The sequence below is a fragment of the Leptodactylus fuscus genome, chromosome 1 (genome assembly GCF_031893055.1).
Source record: "Leptodactylus fuscus isolate aLepFus1 chromosome 1, aLepFus1.hap2, whole genome shotgun sequence".
In the NCBI taxonomy this organism is placed as follows: domain Eukaryota; kingdom Metazoa; phylum Chordata; class Amphibia; order Anura; family Leptodactylidae; genus Leptodactylus; species Leptodactylus fuscus.
Window position 1 is genome coordinate 62,116,164 of NC_134265.1, and position 24,424 is coordinate 62,140,587.

The following is a 24,424-nucleotide window of genomic DNA, read 5'->3' on the forward strand; positions in this document are numbered from 1 at the left end:
CCTCAAAAACACCTTAAATACAAAGGGATTGCAATAACAGCAAAAAATAGCATTGCCAAACCAACGCTTGGCAAGGTACAGTTCAGTTAAAAAATTATACTTTACAGAAAGTGACTGAATCACTAAAATTGTGCTTTTATCTAATAAATTAGATCACCGTTCTCCCTTTATACCAGCAACCTAACTCATTTCGGCTGCTGAACGACTACTTCCAACATGGCTCCGACTGGCAGGACTTGCTAGAACTAGGATGTACGTAACAGCTCGAGTAGGACGGGTTACCTAAACCTTATTTACATCCTATGGGTTCACTTACTTTCCATCCATTTTACTGTGACTCTGTTCCGAGGCTCCAGTAGTATCATATCTACTATACTAAGCTAAAATTGCACTTACATTCTAATTTTCTGCTGGTTGCGTGACTAACAGTATTCTGCACTGCCATTAATATGACTCTAATCCTTGACTACAATGTGCTGTATGCATTGCTGAGTAAAGTTGCTTTATATATGGCTATTCGTCTTTTAATTTCCCTAGAAAGAATCCTCCGAAAAAAGGCAAATTACTGCTAACAATACTCGTAAACTCGGTTGGTTATAGTTGCATATTTTGGACACATCAAAATGTAAAGAGTTAATAATATGCAATACAGGTTCCTAGCTACAGGGTGAAATGGTTCTAGATTTGGACTCGGTTTGTGCAATATAATCTAATGTGGTATGAAAGAGAAGACCTAAACACACTGATTTGTTATGTACAATGGATGTCAGTTCACCCATGTGGATGCAAACACGGGGTTAATTGAAATATTAGAACCATGGCGGATATTCCTGCTATAGCGCTGAAGTTGGACCTGCACGGTAATGCAGTGTTACAATACAGCTACCCATGTACAGTAAGCAGCACACATATTGTTCCCTCCCCACTATTAAGATAACAAAAATTGCTAGTTCAATGTTTATTAGACTGCTGTATACAAGCATGTTAATTTCACAGATTTTTTTTTTTTTTTAAAGATTCTTAATATTATCTCATATCATTAGAAATACACATTTCAAAAACAAAAACGTCTACAAAGAGAAAACAGTTATTTTCGATTAGCAAAAGCGTGAGATTCTTCATGGACCGGAGGAAGGGAGGGGGGACGAAATAATTTTTTTTTTTTACTTTTATTTTTTACAAAAAAAAAAAAAGAGAGAGAAAAACCCCTTTGTTTCTTTATTTGAGGACTGTTAAATATTAGCGAAGCTATCAAGAAAAAAAAAAAACGAAAAAAAAACAAAAACACATTTTGGCTTAAATTACCTACAAAAAGCCACAAATGTTTCGCAAACTTCATTTAACCTTTTTATATGAAAATAAGCAAAATGTAATGTACATAATTTATATTTCTATATATTAAGTGATGTATACCCAGAAATGAACAACAAAAGATGTAAACTATCAAAAAACACCATTTAGTAGGACCCAAAATTTACTCAAATAAGTGCCATATTTTGGATTTTTTTAATTTTTTTTTAGTTTTTGACCATGCTGGTGTGTTTGTATAGTTTACATTGCCCGGGCGGCCCAGCCTTCCTACAGTTATCCACAGCCACCCGATGCTGGGTCGGTCGAAACCTCTGTACATGTCACCAATATGTTGCATAACAGCTGCTTTCTCTCGCGGAAAAACGTTTGCCAATTTTGGCAAAAAGTTTCCTTTATTTTTGTCTATTTACATGTAAATAACGTTGAACCTGCAACATAACACTATCTATTGTAACATACATTTTGCAAAGGGAGCACAACAGTGAAAAAGAGGTTAGCTTCAAAATCTATTTTGTACAAGTTTTCTGTAGATAGCTTAAGTGCTAAGCTTGTTCGTTCAGCAGTTCTCCTTACCCCTATAATGGATCACTGAGGCATTTAAAAGTACTTTTACAAAACAGAGTACCTGACTTTATTTTTCCCCCACACACGGCACATATAATGTATATCGACCCTCCCTCCCCTGCCCAATTCCCATTAAGGTATAGCACACACACTGCAAAAAATTCTAATATATAATAACTGTATCATGTTGCCCATCCTTCAGAGAGCCGCATGCGCTTGACTGACGGGCTTTCTCTTTCGTCCGGCGAAGGTCTGGTGAGTCCAATGGGGGAGTGGAAATCGTTCCGGTGGTCTTCTCGGTCGCTTCCGTCATACGAACTGCTGCAGCTGCTCAGGCTGTCAACAGGAGACCTCCCCGCCTCGTGGAGCGTGTGTTGAGGGTATCCCGAGGGTGTGGTGGTACGGTCTCTAGGAGGAGAAACAGGTTCTGACTTGATGTGGAGGCTTTGAGTAGAAGGCAGGGAGAGATTTGTACTCTGAGATAAGTGAGTGCTAGTGCAAGCTCTGTAGGAGGAAAGGAAACGCAGTTACAGAATGAGGAGGCTGAAACCGCCTCGAAACTCACTAACACTCACAAAACAGGACAATTTAAGCAGCTGAACCAAAATTCTATTATTATCTAGAACTTTATGGTTAGAAGTTTCGATCAGATGGCATTACTTTTGGGCAGGGATGTGCAAACAGTACCAACTACCGGACACTGGCAGCGCCATCTATGGTAGATTAATATGGGGTTTTAATTTTTAACTTGCTAATTGTTTTTATAATTTTAATGCAAAGTAAAAAGAATATATCGAGTTTATTTATATAATGGGTTCAGGGACTCCGGGGGAGAATTTATCAAGCCTTAAATGCCTGGCATCAAAAAGTCACAACTTTTTGGACTTTTTTGTATGTTTTATAGTTTACGCTTCTTGTTCCATTTTCAGCCCGGCAAGCTGGTGCATACCAGATTTGTCAAATGCAACTTTTTAAAAAGTTGCAAAAATTGGTGTAGAATGTGGAATAACCCTTCGTTCACATCTGCGTTGGTATTCCGTCTGAGGGAGTCCGCATGGGGACCCCCCTATCGGAATACGAAACGCAATTGTAAGCGGTGTGCATTAAAAGCACAGGAACCTCATAGACTACAATGGGGTCCGTGTGCTTGCCGTGCGCTGCCTACACGAATCATGCGGACAGGAAAGTAGATTGTGAACTACTTTCCTGTCCGCATGTTCTGTGCGGAGACCTGGCGGCCAGCACTGCTACTAAGGGAGATTGTGAGGCCTGCAAATTTGCAGTATTGCAAAAATACTACGAGGCTGAAGCATCACATTGCAAAAACACTGCTCTTTTGCCACTGTGGCAAAAAATGTTGCAAAGTGAATGAGTTTCTAGCAAATCCCATCCAAATATTGCAGAAACGTGTTGCGAAAAAACTGTGTTTTCAAAAACACGAGTATTTTTGCAAACCGTAGCATGTCAATTACACTGGCGTTTTCCTTATAGGTTTAATAAGGAAATAAAATCCAATGAGAAAAACACAATGAAAAACACTGCGGTGATGTGTTTCCGCTGCAGTTTTTTTCTGCAGCGTTTTTTTTAGCTGCGTCTCACTACGTGGGGTCTTAACCTGAGAGTGTTAAAATTTAATTTGGCAACTTATTTATATTTCTTATAGTAATATAATAGAATATATAGATTTTATATTAATATAATAGGATATAATAAGACACGCAGCGTTTCTGTTCGTCGCACCTTGTGGAATATTGCTTAGTCTGGCTACTGCCCATATTGTATACAATTGTCGGACACCATAGATGCCATCTTTTACCAGTAGGAAGCTACAGTATATGTTTGGTCAGCTGCTTAAAATGTGGTGTAAAGTTTAAAACTCTTATCTCATTTCGGGACAGAAAGCCTGTGCATTGTCCTTGGTAAGTACAGAGCAACTAAACCTTCCACATTATTGGATGGGACAGACAGATGGAAATATAGCAATTCGACCCTTGTGTCTTGGGGACCTGTTACCTATCCTGACATGTCTCTTCAGTAATAACAAGTCTATAGCATACATCTACATTCTTATATATAGTGGTGTATATCTATATGTTTGGAAGGTTTAACTGGGGAGAGTCCAATACCAGTCTGTTCCACCACCTGCCATAAATAATGGATCATGAATACCGTATTTTCCGGACTATAAGGCGCACATAAAATACTTCGATTTCCTCAGAAATCGAAAGTGCGCCTTATAGTCCGGTGCGCCTTATATAAGGCTTGAAGCGGCGGCACGCGAGGAGTTAAGCGGCGGCACGCGAGGAGTTAAGCGGCGGCCGCCGGCAAAGTCTGCATGCCGCTTCCATACATTGCAATGGGAGCGCGCTATTCAAATAGTATTCGTTCATCTCTAACTATTTGAATAGCGCGCTCTCATTGTAATGTATGGAAGCGGCATGCAGACTTTGCCGCTGCTTAAAGAGATTCTACTAGAGATGAGCGAGTACTGTTCGGATCAGCCGATCCCAACAGTACTCGCTCAACTCTAGATTCTACCATTAAAAGAACCTCTTCCCCCTAACCACGTCGGAATAGCCTTAAAAGACTATTCGTCTCTTACCTTTCCCATAGCCAGCGCCGCCTTCTCCCTGAGCTGTGTTCGCGCCTTCCGTGTCGTCTTCTTTGGGCCTCATGGATGACGCATGCGCAGTCGGCTCTGGCTGCGAGAGCCTGTTAGAGCCGACTGCGCATGCGTCATCCATGAGGCCCAAAGAAGACAGAGACGGAGCTGCGGAAGAAGGCGGCGCTGGCTATGGTAAAAAGGTAAGGAGATTATTCCGACGTGATCAAGAAGGAAGTTCTTTAACTCCTCGTGTGCCGAGCGCTTCCATTCATTTCAATGGAAGCGTACCATTGAAATGAATAGAAGCGGCTGGCACGCGGGGGGTTAAGCGGCCGCCGGCAAAGTCTGCCGGCCGCCGCTTTCAATCATATAAGGCGCACCGGACAGCGCTGCGCCTTGTAGTCCGGTGAGCCTTATATATGGACCTAGGCAGGACTATAAGGCGCTCATGGGTAATGCGCCTTATAGTCCGGTGCGCCTTATAGTCCGCAAAATACGGTACTCTAATAGGGTCATTTTATTTGGAGCTGACATGTCAATATTAGCTAATCACAACCCCCAGCACAATCCCCAGGATTCCTAATACTGTTAATATTGTGTAGATAGTCCTGGTTGATGGAAATAGGTTGCTTATCAAAATCATTTGTCTAAAAGTGCCACCTGCTGGTACATAGCGCAGCGTGCACAATAAACTGTGCTCTATTTGTTATGTAGGGTGGAAACATCAAAACTACAGAGAACAGAACTAATATGACTATATTAGAATGTATGTTTGCATATATGAATGTAAGATGCTAGAATATGCATGCGTGCATGTATGAAACGAAGCAAAATATATGTATGTGTGTGTACAAGTAGCATAATAGAAAATGTACATATTTGTGAGCCTGGTAAATGGGTAACAGTAGAAATTATATATGTGTATGCATGTGTGACTATGTAACAGTAGAAATTGTATATGTGTGTACTTAGGTGTGCAAGTATATGTCTATGCACAGGTGTGCATGTAATGGTATTGTATATCTTTGTGCATAGGTGTGCATGTAATAGTAGATACTATATAAGTGTGTACATAGGTGTGCATGTAATAGTAGATACTATGTAAGTGTGTACATAGGTGTGCATGTTATAGTAGATACTATATACGTGTGTACATAAGTGTGCATGTCATAGTAGATACTATATATGTGTGTACATAAGTGTGCATGTCAAAGTAGATACTATATATGTGTGTACATAGGTGTGCATGTCACAGTAGATACTATATAAGTGTGCACATAGGTGTGCATGTAATAGTAGATACTATATATGTGTGTACAATTGTGTGCATGTCATAGTAGATACTATATAAGTGTGCACATAGGTGTGCATGTAATAGTAGATACTGTATATGTGTGTACATAGGTGTGCAGTCATAGTAGATACTATACAGTCCTATGAAAAAGTTTGGGCACCCCTATTAATCTTAATCATTTTTAGTTCTAAATATTTTGGTATTTGCAACAGCCATTTCAGTTTGATATATCTAACTGATGGACACAGTAATATTTCAGGATTGAAATGAGGTTTATTGTACTAACAGAAAATGCGCAATATGCATTAAACCAAAATTTGACCGGTGCAAAAGTATGGGCACCTCAACAGAAAAGTGACATTAATATTTAGTACATCCTCCTTTTGCAAAGATAACAGCCTCTAGTCGCTTCCTGTAGCTTTTAATCAGTTCCTGGATCCTGGATAAAGGTATTTTGGACAAACAATTCAAGTTCAGTTAAGTTAGATGGTCGCCGAGCATGGACAGCCCGCTTCAAATCATCCCACAGATGTTCAATGATATTCAGGTCTGGGGACTGGGATGGCCATTCCAGAACATTGTAATTGTTCCTCTGCATGAATGCCTGAGGATTTGGAGCGGTGTTTTGGATCATTGTCTTGCTGAAATATCCATCCCCGGCGTAACTTCAACTTCGTCACTGATTCTTGAACATTATTCTCAAGAATCTGCTGATACTGAGTGGAATCCATGCGACCCTCAACTTTAACAAGATTCCCGATGCCGGCATTGGCCACACAGCCACAAAGCATGATGGAACCTCCACCAAATTTTACAGTGGGTAGCATGTGTTTTTCTTGGAATGCTGTTTCTTTTTGGACGCCATGCATAACGCCTTTTTTTTATAACCAAACAACTCAATTTTTGTTTCCAAAATGAAGCTGCCTTGTCCAAATGTGCTTTTTCATACCTCAGGCAACTCTATTTGTGGCGTACGTGCAGAAACGGCTTCTTTCTCATCACTCTCCCATACAGCTTCTCCTTGTGCAAAGTGCGCTGTATAGTTGACCGATGCACAGTGACACCATCTGCAGCAAGATGATGCTGCAGCTCTTTGGAGGTGGTCTGTGGATTGTCCTTGACTGTTCTCACCATTCTTCTTCTCTGCCTTTCTGATATTTTTCTTGGCCTGCCACTTCTGGGCTTAACAAGAACTGTCCCTGTGGTCTTCCATTTCCTTACTATGTTCCTCACAGTGGAAACTGACAGGTTAAATCTCTGAGACAACTTTTTGTATCCTTCCCCTGAACAACTATGTTGAACAATCTTTGTTTTCAGATCATTTGAGAGTTGTTTTGAGTAGCCCATGATGCCACTCTTCAGAGGAGATTCAAATAGGAGATCAACTTGCAATTGGCCACCTTAAATACCTTTTCTTATGATTCGATACATCTGGCTATGAAGTTCAAAGCTCACTGAGGTTACAAAACCAATTTTGTGCTTCAGTATGTCAGTAAAAAGTAGTTAGGGGAATTCAAATCAATAAAATGATAAGGGTGCCCATACTTTTGCACCGGTCAAATTTTGGTTTAATGCATATTGCACATTTTCTGTTAGTACAATAAACCTCATTTCAATCCTGAAATATTACTGTGTCCATCAGTTATTAGATATATCAAACTGAAATGGCTGTTGCAAACACCAAAATATTTAGAACAAAAAATGATTAAGATTAATAGGGGTGCCCAAACTTTTTCATAGGACTGTATATGTGTGTACATAGGTGTGCAGTCATAGTAGATACTATATAAGTGTGCACATAGGTGTGCATGTCATAGGTGTGCAGTCATAGTAGATACTATATAAGTGTGTACATAGGTGTACATGTAACTTTAGTGTGATGAGTGTGCAGATATGTTCATATCTAATACACAAGAATATGTTTATATTTGCATATGTGCGCTTGTAACAGTAATTTGTGCACATCCAGTATGTCTGTACCTAAGTATTATATGTCTTTTGTGAAATATTTTGCTCAGTTTTCTTAATAAGAATTCCAATGTACTGTAGTGAATAATGTTAGCAGTGGGCAATGCTCGGCGTCCCACCACCCTGTTTGTCCCGGATATGTATGTAAACACATGTAATGTATTACATAGTATAGAATCACTTTACATTGGCCATGCCTCTACAATTAGAAGCACAGGAGCCCTGGAATAATATATGCTTCAGGATGTTGGTACTTTGTGACAATGGCTTTAAGTGAGTAATCTAATTACCGGAAGACGTATAAATGCCGGCCAGAGAAATTACAAAGAGAGCAGCAAAAATGATATATATCATTATATGCTTGTTGTTCTATTGCAACATGCAATTGTCAAGCACTTTAGAAGTTGTCTGTGTGCTGGCCTTCAGAAATAGTGTCATGCCATCTAAAAAGAGGATACATAGAGAGTGCTCGAAGCAATATTACATTACCCACAGCTCTCTTTACCCCCTTATAGCCTCTCAATGGAGTAGATTTGGGGAGACTATCTATCTATCTATCTATCTATCTATCTATCTATCTATCTATCTATCTATCTATCTATCCCCAAAGGATGGAGACAGAATCATCTCTGGCTGGGCTCCTGCTTTTTTCCCTATCAGCTGATCAGCACAGGTCCAGGTAGTCCGGGCAATGGAAACACATCATCCAGATACTAATAAGCTATCCTGTGGACAGGTCGTCATTATGGAAAACTACCAGGGGGCCCTAAAACCCCTTTAGTGTTTGTGTCATGTTTGTGCTTAGTTAATCTTTTTGTGTTTGTGAAGATGCCATGCCTTGTAAGATGTACAATAAAGGGTGCGTGGCTCCTTACAGTATACAGTATTATGCAACTATGGCTTGTGTATTGTTAATGTACAGATGATGTATATTATGTTGTCTTGAAGTGTGTTGCTTTGTATGTATACGCACCATTTTCTGTAACCATATGTATAATAAAGGACACCACTGGCCACTATAGCCACCTAACTTGCCACCATGCCATAATAGATGACCTTACAAAGTTTCCAAGCATAAACTTGGATGTTCTTTCAAATGCAGGAAAATTGACAAAAATCAGCTTATAGAAGGGAACGTGTTGTATGGTAATTTCCAGTGAAAAGTCCAGGGGGCAAGAAGTGTTCTAACCCAACCCTCTAGTTTTAATTCACATCCCCAGGGTGCTGTACATCACCGGCAGCCTCCTCCACATCTCAGGCATAAGCCATTGCCTTGTACTCCACAGGGTATACTAAACCTCATTTCTCTGCAAGCAGCCATTTCTTCTTGAAGTCCTTTCCAATGAGGTCAGGCCTAATACACCTCACTGCCAGGGACACAGCTATAGAGGGTGCAGAGGTAGCAGCTGATACGGTTCTGTAGCCTGGGGAGGTCCAAAGGCCTCTTTATAATATAGACCTCATATTTAGAAGAGGCTGATAGTGATGTATAGTGGGTGAGGATATCCGTCAAGCCTGGAGGAGTGAACACCAGACTCTCTGCTAGTGACAATGCCCACAGGAGTCTTCACTGCTAATGAAAATACAGCACATGGCATTTTAATAGTTAAATATTTTCATTCTGCTTCATTTGCCAAAAAACGGTGCCAGGTCATCTTTTACGGCATGTTGTAGATCATCCTCCGGTAATCTTAATATGGGAGTCTCACTTCAGGAAATACTTGGCATCAGGCACTTCTTATATACAGCCGTGTACCTACTGAAACCACTGGGCATCAATGCCAACACAACCCTTTAGTCCTCCAGGCCTAGACTCAATATACAAGCCTAAACATAAAGTGTATATAGAATGTAGTAGTCCCACAGATAATACATGAGGTCCATTATGGAGATTATATAAATAGTGTGCGAGTGGAGGAGTGGATCATAGACAGAAATGAGTTTTTGCTATAATTTTGCTATTAATTGACAGCAGTAATGATATTGCTTGGTCTACCTTTATGTTCACTAGTTTCTAGGAATCTGGTCCATGGATGTCTCAGTGTATAAGTGAAGGATATGGTTAAGAACACAGTAGTATTGTACAGTAAAGTAAGTCACCATATAAAAGCCTTAGGTGGGGGGTATTCACAGAGAGACATAATAGTGACAATGGATATGACAGATAGAAGATGCCGCCATGATACGTGTACAGACACCAGGGCGGTGTGGACCATAGCTTACCCCAACTGGCTGAGAGTAGATGGAGGCATGTTGTGCAGGTGATGTTGCTGCCAGCCAGTGACTGAGCCAAGATGGAGGGCACTGGTGTTAAAGCCAGAAAGAGATGACAAGTCTGCACTACTTAATGAGTATTCTGTAATAAAACACACAGAGATGTGCCAAATAAAACATCACAACCTTCAAATACCTCATTTTGATAAGTCACATGCTACAACAACACTAAACATAGACAGAGACTGTCAGTGACTGCCATGTAGGTGTCCATCGCCACAGCTCATAGAAAACCAATTTGCACCCATGACAACGAATACAGAAGATAGAAGCCAGGTCCCCACTATGGTAGCAGTACCTGGCTCATCTATGAATTACATGGTGGCCATTTACTTGAAAATTTGTCTCTATTACCACATGCATCCTGCAGGGTTGCTCACTTAGGAAATAATAAACTAATACTGTCTTAGTTTTAGATAAACCTAGAAGAGACAGAACTGGGTCATATATTTCTCATCTGGCACACATTCACACTGCATCAGAAAAACTGCCATACATGACTGAGTGTTTTAGTTTCCAAAATACTTGCCAAAATGTTGTTGCCTACTTTGCTGGAAGCTAAGCCTGGCCGCAAGCAGCTCTGTTCCTATTCCATTCCAGGTGCGACCACTACAGTGTATGCAAGGCTATATCCATACGCTATATACAGCACCCCAATCCATACACTGTAGCAATGGTGCCTGGAACTGCAGCCTCGCTCCTATTTACTTGATACTGATGACCTAACCTATGGAATTATCTTCAGGCCCTGGACAACCCCTTTAACAGACAGGTTGTAAGCAGCAATGTAATGCAGAATCATACATGAGCAGTGTGTGCCAATGGAGGAGCTCCATGGATGTGTTTATGGGTCCCTATATCAGCAGCCATGTTCGGGATGACAGTGCTATGCGGTCTCTTGCAAGGACTCCATTGACATGGGGACAATGCAGCCCAATATACAGTTTAACATGACTATTATTGTGTTAAATAAACAGTTGCTAGTCCCTTTAATTTAACTTTTCTCCACTAGTTTCAATGGCCTTTGTAATCGCTGTGCTGAGAGTTATCTGACTGAAGATGAAGATGGCCACATCAGTAAGTGCTGAGCTTGTAATAAGTTTATTTTAATAAGTTGCATATATTCTTTCCCATCTATTTGTTAATCTTAAAAAAATATAAGGGCCAATCCCCTTTAATAGCTGTGTGTTACAGAAGGTTGGCTGATATTTAAAGGGGTTGTCTGGGACTGTGATGTTTGGCTCCATTTCCTCTTCTCAGCTAATGGCACCAGATCCATTGGTCACATGTCTATGCTGCAGCTCAGTCTCATTCAAATGGATAGGGATTAGCTGCAATACCATGCACAGCCACTATATAATGTATGGCGCTGTGGTTAGAAAGTAATGAAGAGGCCGCAGCAATCAATATCATAGTTCTGGACAACCATTCCACCAATTCATCGCTTAATAGCCACTGCTCCACTGATTCAAATATAGTTGGATTTTTCTCTCTAACCACCGCCATTCCTGAGCAGCAAGGGTAGGTAGTTTTGGTGCCTGTTGTGGTATTTAAAGAGGACCTTTCATCAGATCGGGCACAGGCAGTTCTATATACTGCTGGAAAGCTGACAGTGCGCTGAATTCAGCACACTGTTGGCTTTCCCGATCTGTGCCCAGTGTAAAGCGCTATCGGTCCTGGTACCGTAGCGCTTTAGTGTCAGAAGGGCGTTTCTGACACTTAGCCAGAGACGCCCTTCTGGCCAGCAGTGCCTATCGCGCTGTACAGTGTGATCGGGGAGGAACGCCCCCTCCCTCTGCTCACACAGCTCGTCCATAGACGAGTATTATCAGGAGCGGGAGGGGGGAGTTACTCCCCGCTCCACAGCACAGCGCGATAGGCACTGCTGAGCAGAAGGGCGTCCCTGGCTAAGTGTCAGAAACGCCCTTCTGACCATAGAGCACTACGGTACCGAGACCGATAGCGATTTACACCGGGCACAGATCGGGAAAGCCGACAGTGCGCTGAATTCAGCGCACTGTCAGCTTTCTAGCAGTATATAACACTGCATGTGCCCGATCTGATGAAAGGTCCTCTTTAAGCAGTGTCAGGCAGTGGGGATGATTCAGAGGCAGCCAGTGTCGGAGCTCAGAATCGCACCCCTTGTCTGCTCCTCCTGACAGTACACAGCCTAAATAACATATCAGGCTCCACAACTAACAGCACTGATTGTTTGGGAAGGGTGGGACTAGAGAAAAAAGTGATGTAAAGAACTGGACTTGTTGGAGGCGGTAAAAGGTTCTCTTTAAATATGTTCTAATTATGAATTAAAGCCATATCTAGGACAATAGATTGCTTTCCTACAGTATTGCTGACACCTTTGATGACTGTTTGCCAGCGTACTGTCGAGTGCTGCTTACCAGTGCCATAGGTTGTTGATATGGCTGATGGGTATCCTCCCATCCCCTGTCCAGGTAAAGTCGGTGTAGCTACAGGAACCACTGGGGTAGCCAGTGACTGAGCGGATTGTGAGTTATTTATTCTTTGATTCTACAGAGAGCAGAAAAAAAAAAACACAGAAGAAAAAGAACATCAAAATTATTTGTAGCTTTGTAAAGTGCATTCCATTTTTTTTTCTGCAGAGAAGAAAAAAACACTTCAGCATGATACAAATGAATCATTTAGCATGTGACTCCCATGAACTCTCCCAACCCTATCATTTACAATCTTTCAAGAGACCAAGTGTCGCCATGGTAACCCATTACATCAGCTTCTCCTAGGCAATTGAACTTGCCACAAGTAACGATTGCTTTATTGTGGGCTGAAAACAGACCATGCGGAAAATTGATGAAATATGCATACTGTACTATCATTGTTTCTTTATCATTCAAATGCAGAAATGTCATTAAAATCACCAGCAACCAGGCTGAGACATAATTCACCTTGGAATTGTAGTCGGCCGCAGTTAATAGAATGACCAGCAGATGGCAGTAAAGCTCCTGTGTTTACTAATAGAGAATTTCATAGGATGATTTATACTGAAATGTCCATTTAGATTCTGATATGAAATGTGCACAGGTCAGAGGACGGAGCGCCAAGATATGATTTGGGACATTTTTTTTAACTTTATAATGATGGAGTTCATTGTGTTATATATAAAAGGTTTTTTTTTTTTAATTCTTTTCCACATGGTAAAATTTTACAGCCCAGCATTGAGCACATTAGAGCCTTGCAAGAAGCTTCAGCCACTTACCAAAAGCAGATCGACATCCTCCGACTGAGAGCGAGGGAAAGGAGTATTAATTAACAATTAGTAGTCGTCCATTATTAATAAAATGAATAATAAAATATAACACGTCATGCAGCAGTAAAAGTCCCAGCAGCTATCTGCCATAAGACATGCATTAGTTTTAAGGAGCTTGTATTAATGTGCACAGTTTGGTGGGATCTTCCCCTCCCTCTTCCCTGGATGCCAAAGAGACACCGGGGTCATTTATTTTTGTCCCAAAAGAAATAGAGATCTCATTCTTAAAGGAACAAGAACTATCTCAAGTGCTGACATATCTTTAAGAGCAATAGAAGAGTGAGAATGTATCTATTGTATGTAATTGTTAGAATATTATATTAATAATAGGTTGCATGCAATATAATATAAAATCTCTATCTATCTATCAATCAATTATCTATCTATCTCTCATCTATCTATCTATCTATCTATCTATCTATCTATCTATCTATCTATCTATCTATCTATCATCTATCTCCTATCTATCATCTATCTATCTATCTATCTATCTATCTATCTATCTATCTATCTATCTATCTATCATCTATCAAAAATAAGACATAGCAATACCGAAATCCATATGTGATAACAAGCTAAATCCCAGAAGTATAATAGTGTATTACCACAGAGGGCATTGTATTCTTGCTGCCAGGTGGAATAAGAACTCGGAGGTCAGGTTTGCGATTGTTCATCCCCAGGTTCATTGGCGGTGGTGATTTCGTTTGCATATTTTTATTTAAGTTACCAGGTGAGACCAGCAGACCTGGTGAGTTACGATGGTTGCCATACCCATTACCTATAGGAAAAGATCACAAAAGAAAAAAGTATTAAGAATAATACTGTAATGAACTGTAATGTATACGTATAATGCAGGAAGCATGGTACAGAAGACTGTATACAACATTAATATAGTCATCAGTGTGGTAGAAAGAGTCATAAGACTATTGCTTACTATCAGTGTAGACAATATATATGTAATATGTAATATATACTGTATAGCTAAAGATGGGTAGATGATAGATAGATAGATAGATAGATAGATAGATAGATAGATAGACATATTATATTACAATTATTTCTGGATGGGTAGATAGATAGATAGATAGATAGATAGATAGATAGATAGACAGATTATATTACAATTATTTCTGGATGGGTAGATAGATAGGAGATAGATAGATAGATAGATAGATAGATAGATAGATAGATAGATAGATAGATAGATAGATAGATAGGATAGATAGATAGATAGATAGATAGATAGATAGATAGATAGATAGATAGATAGATAGATAGATAGACAGACATATTATATTACAATTATTTATGGATGGGTAGATAGATAGGAGATAGATAGATAGATAGATAGATAGATAGATAGATAGACATATTATATTACAATTATTTCTGGATGGATGGGTAGATAGATAGATAGATAGATAGATAGATAGATAGATAGATAGATATGGGCTCATGAGACACCAGATTGGCATCATTGGTCCAGCTACCTAATACACATCCCTATTCAATGAATGATGGCTGGAATACCTATGAGATCTTGCACAGATATGTGCAATGATATAAAATACAGAGAATACAGCTATCTTCCTGACTACATACATATAAAAGTGCTCTTTGTTTTCCATTAAATACAATTAAATTACTTTTCTTTTTGCTTTTGGCTATGGGCAGAAAATAGATGGAGTGTTTTCTGCATAGATAACAAATAACAGAGGTGCTAAAATATTTTCATGTGCCTCATTATTTCCAGACATTTTTTTATTTCTACAAAGCTCCTAATTTCTAGAACAAACCTTCTCCCGTCTTGTCTTTCTTCTAACCCTCCAGTGCTAAATCAACACTTGATGAGAGATTGCTTCCTATTAGTTACCAGCTCCGCGTCTCTTTGATATGTCAACTTATTGAAACATATGTCTTGTTAATTGCATTTGTATGCTTGTGTTTGCTTTTACTTATTTTGTGCCAGGAAGTCGAAGATTTTACTGTTTCAGACAATCAGGGATTTGGAAAGCAAGAGAATGAATTTGTGAGGGGCAGCTGGAGCCTACAGGTGCTTTGTATGCTCTATGGTTATGTTCTATTGCTCAGAAATGACTACCAGTTGTGTGGAATTAGCTTTCTGCCATTGACTATGTCCACATTATGTATCTGTATCGTTCTGGTCAGGAAGGGCACCGTAAATGTTTGCCAGTTTTTGTTTCAAGTTCAGCTTTGGAGACCTATATTTAAGTATTATGGTTTCCAGCCTCCAAATGAATATCTTTTAAGGATTCTGTGACATGAAGAATGTCAGATTCTCTGTTTTGCCTATTGACTTGGGAGCCCATCCTTTGAAAATCAGGGATAAGTACAAGCATGTGGTTAGATGAAGAAACCGGTCTTTAAGCCTCATCCTCGGAGCAGCGTACAAGAGTGTGGTCTGCTGTGGCACATGGGCAGTAGCTGTAAGGATTCATGTTACCTCTGTGAGGTGGGGGGAATCTTTGATGGAGTTTTTTCAGGATCAGGATGGTGAAGGGGTGGACGTGACTTGGACTGACTGGAGAACCTGGAGCCAAACTGGTCAAGGGATGCTTTAAAGAGGACAATTCACTACCCTCAATGACTACAACTCTTTGCCTCCTTCAATAAGTCTGGTGCACTTGGATTTTTTACTCTAGCTCCCACTATTCAAGTGTAATACTTTCTGTTAGTTTAAGGACAGTGATGCCCCCTACTGTGATCTGGACAGTCCCAGGCTCTCTACTCCTGTCCAGCACCGCCCATCTGACAAAAGAGAGGATACTATGTGCTGAAACTAACAGCACCGATTGCTCAGGAATGGCGGGACCTAGAGAAAAAAATCCAACTGTGTTGGAATCAGTGGAGCAGCAGCTATTGAAGGATGCAAAGAGTTAGAGGTGGTGAAAGCTCGTCTTTAATATCCAATCACGCCACAAGAAAATATTCCATCTAAAAGCACTACTGAACAATGAGTATAGGATACTTTTTTGGGTTGATAACAGTTCTTTGTACTGGCTAGTATTAAATGGATAATGTAAGGAAATTGATGTTAGTTTCATAAGCTGTCAGATATATCTAAGAAATAGATATAAGGAGTTCCACCACTTTGGTATAGATCGCACACTTAATCCTCAACCTAAATCTTCTACTCATGTCACCAGATTCCATAAACATTAAGGGATTGTTCAAGGTTTTTTTTTTTTTTTTTTAAAAAAGGCAAACAGCAACAAATTTAATAAAGCAAAACTGAATAACCAATACTTCATCCCGTACCAGCCCAGTACTAATTCTTAGGTGGTTCTCACCAGTCTCTGTTTCCTTCTTTACTGATGTAAGGAAACAGATAAGGTCCAGGAATCCACCAGAGCATCGGCCCTGGAGCTGTGGGGGATTGAATATATGACGACTGGTTATTGTGTTTTGTTATCACATTTCCTTCTATTGGCCAAATTAAAAAAAAAATAACAAAAAAACCCTCTAGACTTTATTTAATACAAAGAAATAATACTATGACCCGTTAATGCTGCTCAGAGATACCCAGTAAGGTGTAAGGTTTGGTAAGAGCATACGTTGGGTGTGTTTGTATGCCTGTATAATGTGCACATGTCTAGGTCTGCCGACAAATGTAATAACTAGGGTTGAGCGATCAGGTTTGGAAAAGATGGGATCCCGATTGGCGATCGAGCAAATTTCACGACTGTGATTGGCTGGAAAATGATTGGAAATCGAATTTTGAAATCTCAAAATCTGCTCAACCGTAAAACTGACTTTTCCCATAGAGAAGCATTGATTAGGGTTGAGCAATCGGGATCGGAAAAGATCGGCTACCGATAGGCAATCGAGCAAATTTCACAATCGGGATCAGCTGGAAAATGATTGGAAATCAGATTTTAAAATTGATCCTGAAATCTCAAGATCGTCTCAACCCTAGTAATAACCTAGACTGAAAACATCATATGGGTCATTATACCCACGGGTGGTCCAGGACTTATGGCCGTAGTACAGGATAGGATTTCCTTCACCAAGGGCCTATTCACGTTGTGCCCATAGATTTTTGTATAATAAGGCAATATGGCATGTGCTCCCGGGGCATGTGCCCTCACCACCCCTCAACTAACAGCCCTATAGTAAGATTAAGGATCACATGACGCACTAGTATACATATACACTGGACACAAATTGCTAAGTTAGAAAATATAAATGTTTTATAAAGTTCTAACTTGCAAAATCTTCCAGTACAAATGTTCAAATATTCTGTCTTTAATTATGAAATTTTTTTTTCTCTCTCTTTTGATATCCTGTCATACATCATCCCAAGAATTTCCTTTGCTCTTTAAGACTGATGATGTGATTTTGACAACCAGTTAACACTTCTCGTCTTTATTATTAAGAGAATGTTGCTAATGAAATAAGAAAAAAAAAAAAAGAATGTGGCTGGAAGACGCTGTAAAGTGTCAGGTAGTAAAAGCGGTGTATTACAAAAGGGTTAAAGGAAAATACTTCATTTGAATTTGAAAGAAAGATTAAAAAAAAAAAGCGGAAACATGAAAAAAAAACAAAAAAACCCTAAAACGTATGGTTTAAACCTGCTCTAAACCTATACTTTACAATTACATTCCGTCTGGAAAATGATCAAATTAAATGGGGCTCTATGTGCTGTGTCACATTCCACTACCCACTTGAAAGTGCAAAAATTATATGTCATAAATGAATGGATTTCCTGACTATACAGTATGCGAAAATGGAAAACAGATGGATTGCAGAGTGAGTGCATTATACTTTTGGCTACGTTGTGAATGAAATTCATAGTTATGTGCACAAGAGAAACATTATGAGCGTACATTTAGTAAACCAAGACCAAAATTACAGCAATATTAAACATTTTCGGTAACACAATGTAGCTTGTGATTGTATTCTATTACAAGGAGGCTGAAAAGACTCGGCATTATTAGCCCTTTCACACATCTCACGCGTATTTTCTTATTACAGTGGCTCCAATGGCTGCCAATCCAGTATTGTAACAGAAAAGAGATTTAGATGTGTGGATATTTTATTTCAATTGTATAAACCATATAAAGGAGACTGGAGACCGTGTGTTCTTCCTATAAATTATAAGATGTCTTTACGGCTAAATTTGATCATATTGATCAGTTTCTACTGACTGCAACCTAAGTGCTCCACAGAAAAACAAGTCAATGAAATGACTTGGACGGTATCGCTAGAAGGAAGCTGGGATGCAATTTTTGATACATTTGTTTTACCAGGAAAGCCTTACACTTCTCTATTATCCATTGGTTGTTTTCGATGACAAGCTGAATGTGGGAATCTGTACTTAAAGGAAATCTCTACCTTTTCTCCTCCTATTATATTTATGTTCACTATTCTGTGCTGACTGATTTCTTAAGATTTTTTTTTTAAATATTTATCACACTTTCACTTTTTATACCATATAAGGCCCAGTTCACATCTGCGTTCGGGTTTCCGTTCGGAGAGTCCACTTGGGGACCCCTCAAACGGACACCTATACGCATAAAAAATGGTTATCTAAGGAAACCCGTGGATACCACAGACTGTAATGGAGTCCGTGTGGTTTCCGTACGAAAAATGCAAAAAGAAAAGTGCTGCTTTCAGGACTTTTCTCTCCACATATTTCATGCGGAGAGGGGAACGGAATGGCAGATGTGAACCAGGCCATACAAATTCCATGTATAGTTATTTAAAACATTAACAGGGTTTTCTGAGTGTTAACTCTTGATGACCTATCCTTAGAATAATCTGTGGTGTCCAACGCCTAGAACCCCCACAGATTAGTTGATTGAAGAGATGAGTACTGCAGTCTCTTCAATGAATACCAGGTATAGTACTATACATTATGTAAGGGCTGTGTTTGGTATTAAGTGGGACTGAGTTGCAGCCGTACCATGTCACTGATGAATGTTACATGAGTACAAACAGTTAATCAGCAGGGGGGACCCCGCTGATCTTATATTTATGGCCTATCCCAAGGATAAGCCATAAATATTTCGTTGAAAAACCCCTTTAAGACATTAGGTACCTGCAGCCATCATTAGGGAGCGCTTAGGAGCTTCCTATATAGTGTTATACATTATAATGGTAACTAGTATGCAGTACCATCCTACCCCCTAGTGGTAGCTACAGGCACTGGTTTATTCTCTGTCTATGAAAGGGATTTGGATGGATGTATCAGACAAACTGGATTTAGTGCCAAAGAGCATGTGTTTGTCCTTTCCATCCATCAAGTATAAAATAGTGACATAGAAACCTGCCGTATATACTCGAGTATAAGTCGACCCCCCCTAATTTTACCACAAAAAACTGGGAAAACTTATTGACTCGAGTATAAGCCTGGGGGGGAAATGCAGCAGCTACTGGAAAATTTCAAAAATTAAAATGTTTTTTTTTACAAATATAGTATAGGTTAGCCTAAGACTGTTCCGGGAAAGCCAAGACCTAATGTCACCCTTAATATTCTGTTGAGACCCAGGCTGCTCATGTGAAATATGCCAGTAAAGTAATGCTAAAATAGTTGTCCTTGGCGTTTATCCTCTTTGAAGAGAGATATAAACAAAAAAATACAAAAAACACATTTTTTCCTCTTGACAAGGTGTAATTTGTCCTTGATAATGAAAGAACAATATTACATAAACAAACTCAAAATAAAGCGGAAGGAAAGAAAAACACAACAAAAATGATATTTAGCCAAATATATACATTTCTGATGAAGGGACACACACCGAGACGCACGTATAATACATTTGATTTTACAATGAGCTGAAAGGACTGAAATTCATCAAAGCCTTCTGACTTGATTTGGGCAGAGTTTGGCATAATTTTTATCATGAGATGAGCTGAGAGCTATTTATAAACCGTGCCTAACAAATAAGAAATGTGTCTCGTGATTAGGTTCTAAAAAAGTCTGTCTACCTAGGAACAAGTCCCCACCAATGACCTAGCTGTCAATACAGGATGACCTCTTTGTTGTAACATCGCTCTGAATGAATACAAGTACATGTTTTTTCGGGTTGCTGGGTTGTCAACACAGCCAACAACCTATGAAAAACCAAGTCTTGAGGTCCATCCATGTAGACTGTTTTTCCTGAGCTGTTACTCACTTTAGGATAGAGACCCCTAATGACCTTATTTTTATTATATCTCTGTGCAAAAATGGTTCACCAAGCTGCATAGATGTCTCTTATTTTCTCGTGTGTGTGAATGTAATGAAATAACTAGTCACGTTCCAAAGCTTGGCTACTATCCCGAGTCCAAAGCTTGTTAAACAGTCAGATATGGAACTACCTTCGATAGATGATAGGTAACTCTAAGGGTAAGTTCACATTGGGTTTTTTAGGGCGCCTCAGGTTCTGGATCAAAATACGGGTAGCTGTGACTGGATGCCGGTGCAATGCAAATGACCCAAATGAATGGGACAGGAGCAGTGGCGTAACTAGGAATGGCGGGGCCCTATGGCGAACTTTTGACATGGCTTCCACCCCCCCGACCGACGTTGAAGACCTTGACCAACTGACCCCTACTGCCGCCACACACCCCCGCGTGCATTTCTGCACACACTATAATACCCCATATTGGCCCCTGCACACAGTATTATGTCCCCATACTGGCCCCAATACACAGTATTATGTCCCCATACTGGCCCCAGTGCACAGTATTCTGTCCCATTGTGGACACACATGAACAATTATTATATTCTGTGGTCTTTTCAGAGAAGAGACCCAGAGGGATAAAATCATAACAAACTACTGATACTTAGCTATCTCCCGACTCCCCTGCTTTCTCCGTCGCTGTTGGCCATCTTCCGGGACATCATGTGACCGGGGTCCTGTGTCGCGGGTCATATGACGTCACACCAGTAAGCTGAAGTAGGCCCGGAGCCTGGAGAGGTAAGTAACACAGTTTTTTATGTTATCTGACCTCTCCCAGGCCTCCGATCGTTATACTCGGGGGTCCAAAAAGACTTACAGATCCCGGCCCAGCCAGGATTGGTGAGTATATAGGGCCCATTATGGCCTATTAAAAAACAAACAAACAAAAAAACGCAGTGGTAGCGGCTGTCACGGGCCCCCTAATGTCCCGGGCCCTGTGGCAGCTGCTACCACTGCTACCACGGTAGTTACGCCCCTGGTCGGGAGGGAGTGTCTTCAGACGGATGTCGCAAGGCGAATCCGCCTGAAAGAATGAGCATGTCGCTTCTTTTTTCTGGGAACTAGAACAAACGGCTCCCATTGATTTCAATGGGAGCTGTCTTTTTGGTCAGGATTTTGAGGTGGATACGGCCTCAAAATCCTGACCAAAAAATCTCGTGTGAACTTACCCTAACAAGTTCTCTTTCTTTGTTCTTTACATTGTGCATTGGCAATAAGTTTCCATAAGTTTGTGAAGTAATTCCACAGTATATTTACATTTAAAGAGGTTACTTTATGATGACGAGTTCTATCATGTGGTCTATTAGAGCATATGGGTGTCATAGAGGGAGAAACCCCTCTATGAACCAGGACATATAACCATTATGTATGATCTGCTACTGTTTATGTAGACTAAAGGGATCCTTCTGTGACTTCCCCAACAAAATAGCTGTTTGTTAGAGATGCCTGGAGCATGACCAGGGGGAGTGAAAAATTGCTCAACCCGGGGTCAGCACTCTGGATGGCTCTGATGAGACAGCCCTTTAAACTATTCCCATATGTATTATGGTAGATAGCCAATAAAGAAGAAGTGAAAAGAAATCACGGAGGGGGTCGTAATATATGGAGGTCCCTCTATGAAACATGAATTACAAACTAAAGGTGTGGCTATTGCGCCTTTAGAGCGATATGAATACTCAGTGCTGATGTAAATACGGCTTAATTTTACAGTAAGCTTCTAATTTACTATGACAGTAAAAGTGAAAAAAAAAATGCTTTGAGCTGCTATGAATAAAAATGAGATCCACTGTTGTTGATTGCACAGCCCTTGAAGTGCATCACTTAAAGACTTCATGAATTTCATGTGATACAAAAGATCTGCAAAATACAGACTGTCTTTTCTTTGGGGGGAACTAGAGAATGTAAATGGAAAGTAACTGAACTTAGTTGAATTATCATCACATGTCACAGAGCTGCATTGCTAAATACGCTCAACATACCAACATCTCCTTGCATAAGACCAGAGTCATCACGGTGATAACACCAGAGACAGCCTCTTATGTCCTAATTTTTATTCTATATATTCCAAGACACCTTCATTCCCTGGCACAATCAGACTGGTTTACATGTAATTGTATTATGATTGCTTATTTCAGATCCGAGTCACTGGTAGAAAATCTGAAAGGAAAGTCACCAACTATCGAACATTGGGTGATGGCTATCGAGAAATAAGGAAGGCACACTGATCTTCATTGAAGCAACAACTTGTTTCATGGAACCAAGAGGTCCTATTATACAGATAAGGTAGTGCCGCTCTCTTGACACCCCCCTTACTGTAAGTCATAGCACAGATCTGAAAACAAAGAGCGACTATGTAATAGAAAGCTCAGAACATTGCTCAGCCATCTACAGCATTCCGATAAGGTGCATCACATTCAAAAGAAAGATGAAAAAGTTGTTATCCCCAAAAATTCTTTAATTTTAGTAACATATTTTTGAGAAAATTAACGTTTATTTGCTCCTCGCGAATGAAAAATAGAGATTCAACTTACGCCAAGTTTTCCTTTCTATGTGCTATGATGTTCCAGGCCCATAAAATCTGGTATGATCTCTGCAGGTAGGGCAATGGTCTCAACTTTAATAAAAGGGCCACTACAGCTGCAAGCGATGACCAAAGGGGTAGCCCCAGAAGTATAAGTCAGTACCTATTCATAGAATGACCAAGACAGCTGAATACTGCATGGCAGAGCTGGTTTGCATGTGACATGGGCCCCCTGTTATGGATTGGGGAGGGTGTCAGAGGTGAGACCTCCAGCAATCTGACACTTATTACCTATTCAGTGAATATGTTGTAATTCTGGGACAACTCCTTTCACCTAAGCCGTGTACTCTTTCAGGTAACCCTATTTTCAAGGAGCTAACCACGTCCAAATATACTCTTGGAAAGAAGAGAGAAAAAGCAAATCTTCAGCTAAAACTTTTTTTTTATTTCTGGCTAGAGACAGACTTTAAGAACTTATGACATGTATAGCAGAAGCTAATATTCAATGACATGTACTGAGAGCTGCAGTTCAATGAATAATAATTACAATATACAGTAACTATGCTATGTAGTATTGGATTAAGTAGAAGTTTCCTATATCTTGGGTACCCCTCACCTGCACCCTATATCTAATAGTGGATCATAGTGATTTAGGTAATCCACAATCTAAGTTACATGCACATAAAAGTGGCTGCAGAAAACAGCAGACTGTATGGATTGTTACAGAAGGGTCCGGGAAGGAGACAGATGACCTATTGGGGGGGAGAGGTCACTTACATGCCTATTAACAGATGACAACAGGCAGAGGTCAATCACCTCTAGTCAATCTCCTCCATCTAATGATGAAACTTGCCCTCACTGTTATCTCAGACTGTGATCTTATTCCTGTTGGGTTGCGGCTGCGATCCTCTGAGGCTGATCGTCCCTCAGAGGTGGCAGAGTTTATTGTGTGTGTCAGTCTGATGGTCATAGACAGGGTGAACATACATTGTTGTACCGTGTAGTCCATTCACACTGACCTGGCGGACACACAATAAACAATGCATGTATGTTCAGCCTCAGAAGACCGTAGCCATAACCCACCAGAAATAGGATCTAAGTCATGAGTGTAGAAGATGCCTGAGGAGAACAGGGGACAAATTGGAAGAGGCCACTTAACGCTTGCTGTCTTTGGGGACCTCCATCCGGACAGGTTCTCCTCCCATCCTCCTGACCCTTTTGGTGGCAGTGCGATCCATGGCCCATTGTGGCCCACTGTGGAATCTACACTTATGGCAGCATTTTGGGTGATATGGGTAGCCATGGGCCCAGACTATGATCTGACATTGATGCTTTTCTGGAGTTATTGGTTTGAGAATACAAAGTGTTTCCTTATCTAGTGCTAGTAGTCCAGCAATTACAATTATATATTCACCAT

At 40.2% G+C, this 24,424-nt stretch overlaps 1 protein-coding gene across 15 annotated transcripts in view; it reads right to left on the reverse strand.

Annotated features, from left to right (window-relative positions):
* Nucleotides 1-522: 522 nt before the first annotated feature.
* Nucleotides 523-24,424, reverse strand: part of MEF2C (myocyte enhancer factor 2C) — a 232,453-nt gene continuing 208,551 nt past the window's right edge. For 7 of the 15 annotated variants that reach the window (XM_075271131.1, XM_075271114.1, XM_075271166.1 and 4 more), the window contains 5 exons: nt 13,905-14,077; nt 13,249-13,272; nt 12,416-12,545; nt 9,966-10,098; nt 523-2,379 (listed from right to left, as the gene is read on the reverse strand). In XM_075271131.1, the coding sequence (XP_075127232.1) occupies nt 2,058-2,379; nt 9,966-10,098; nt 12,416-12,545; nt 13,249-13,272; nt 13,905-14,077 (782 nt within the window). In that variant the 3' untranslated portion in view covers nt 523-2,057. The remainder of the gene's footprint in view (nt 2,380-9,965; nt 10,099-12,415; nt 12,546-13,248; nt 13,273-13,904; nt 14,078-24,424) is intronic. The other 8 variants (XM_075271148.1, XM_075271217.1, XM_075271174.1 and 5 more) reach the window with 3 other exon arrangements.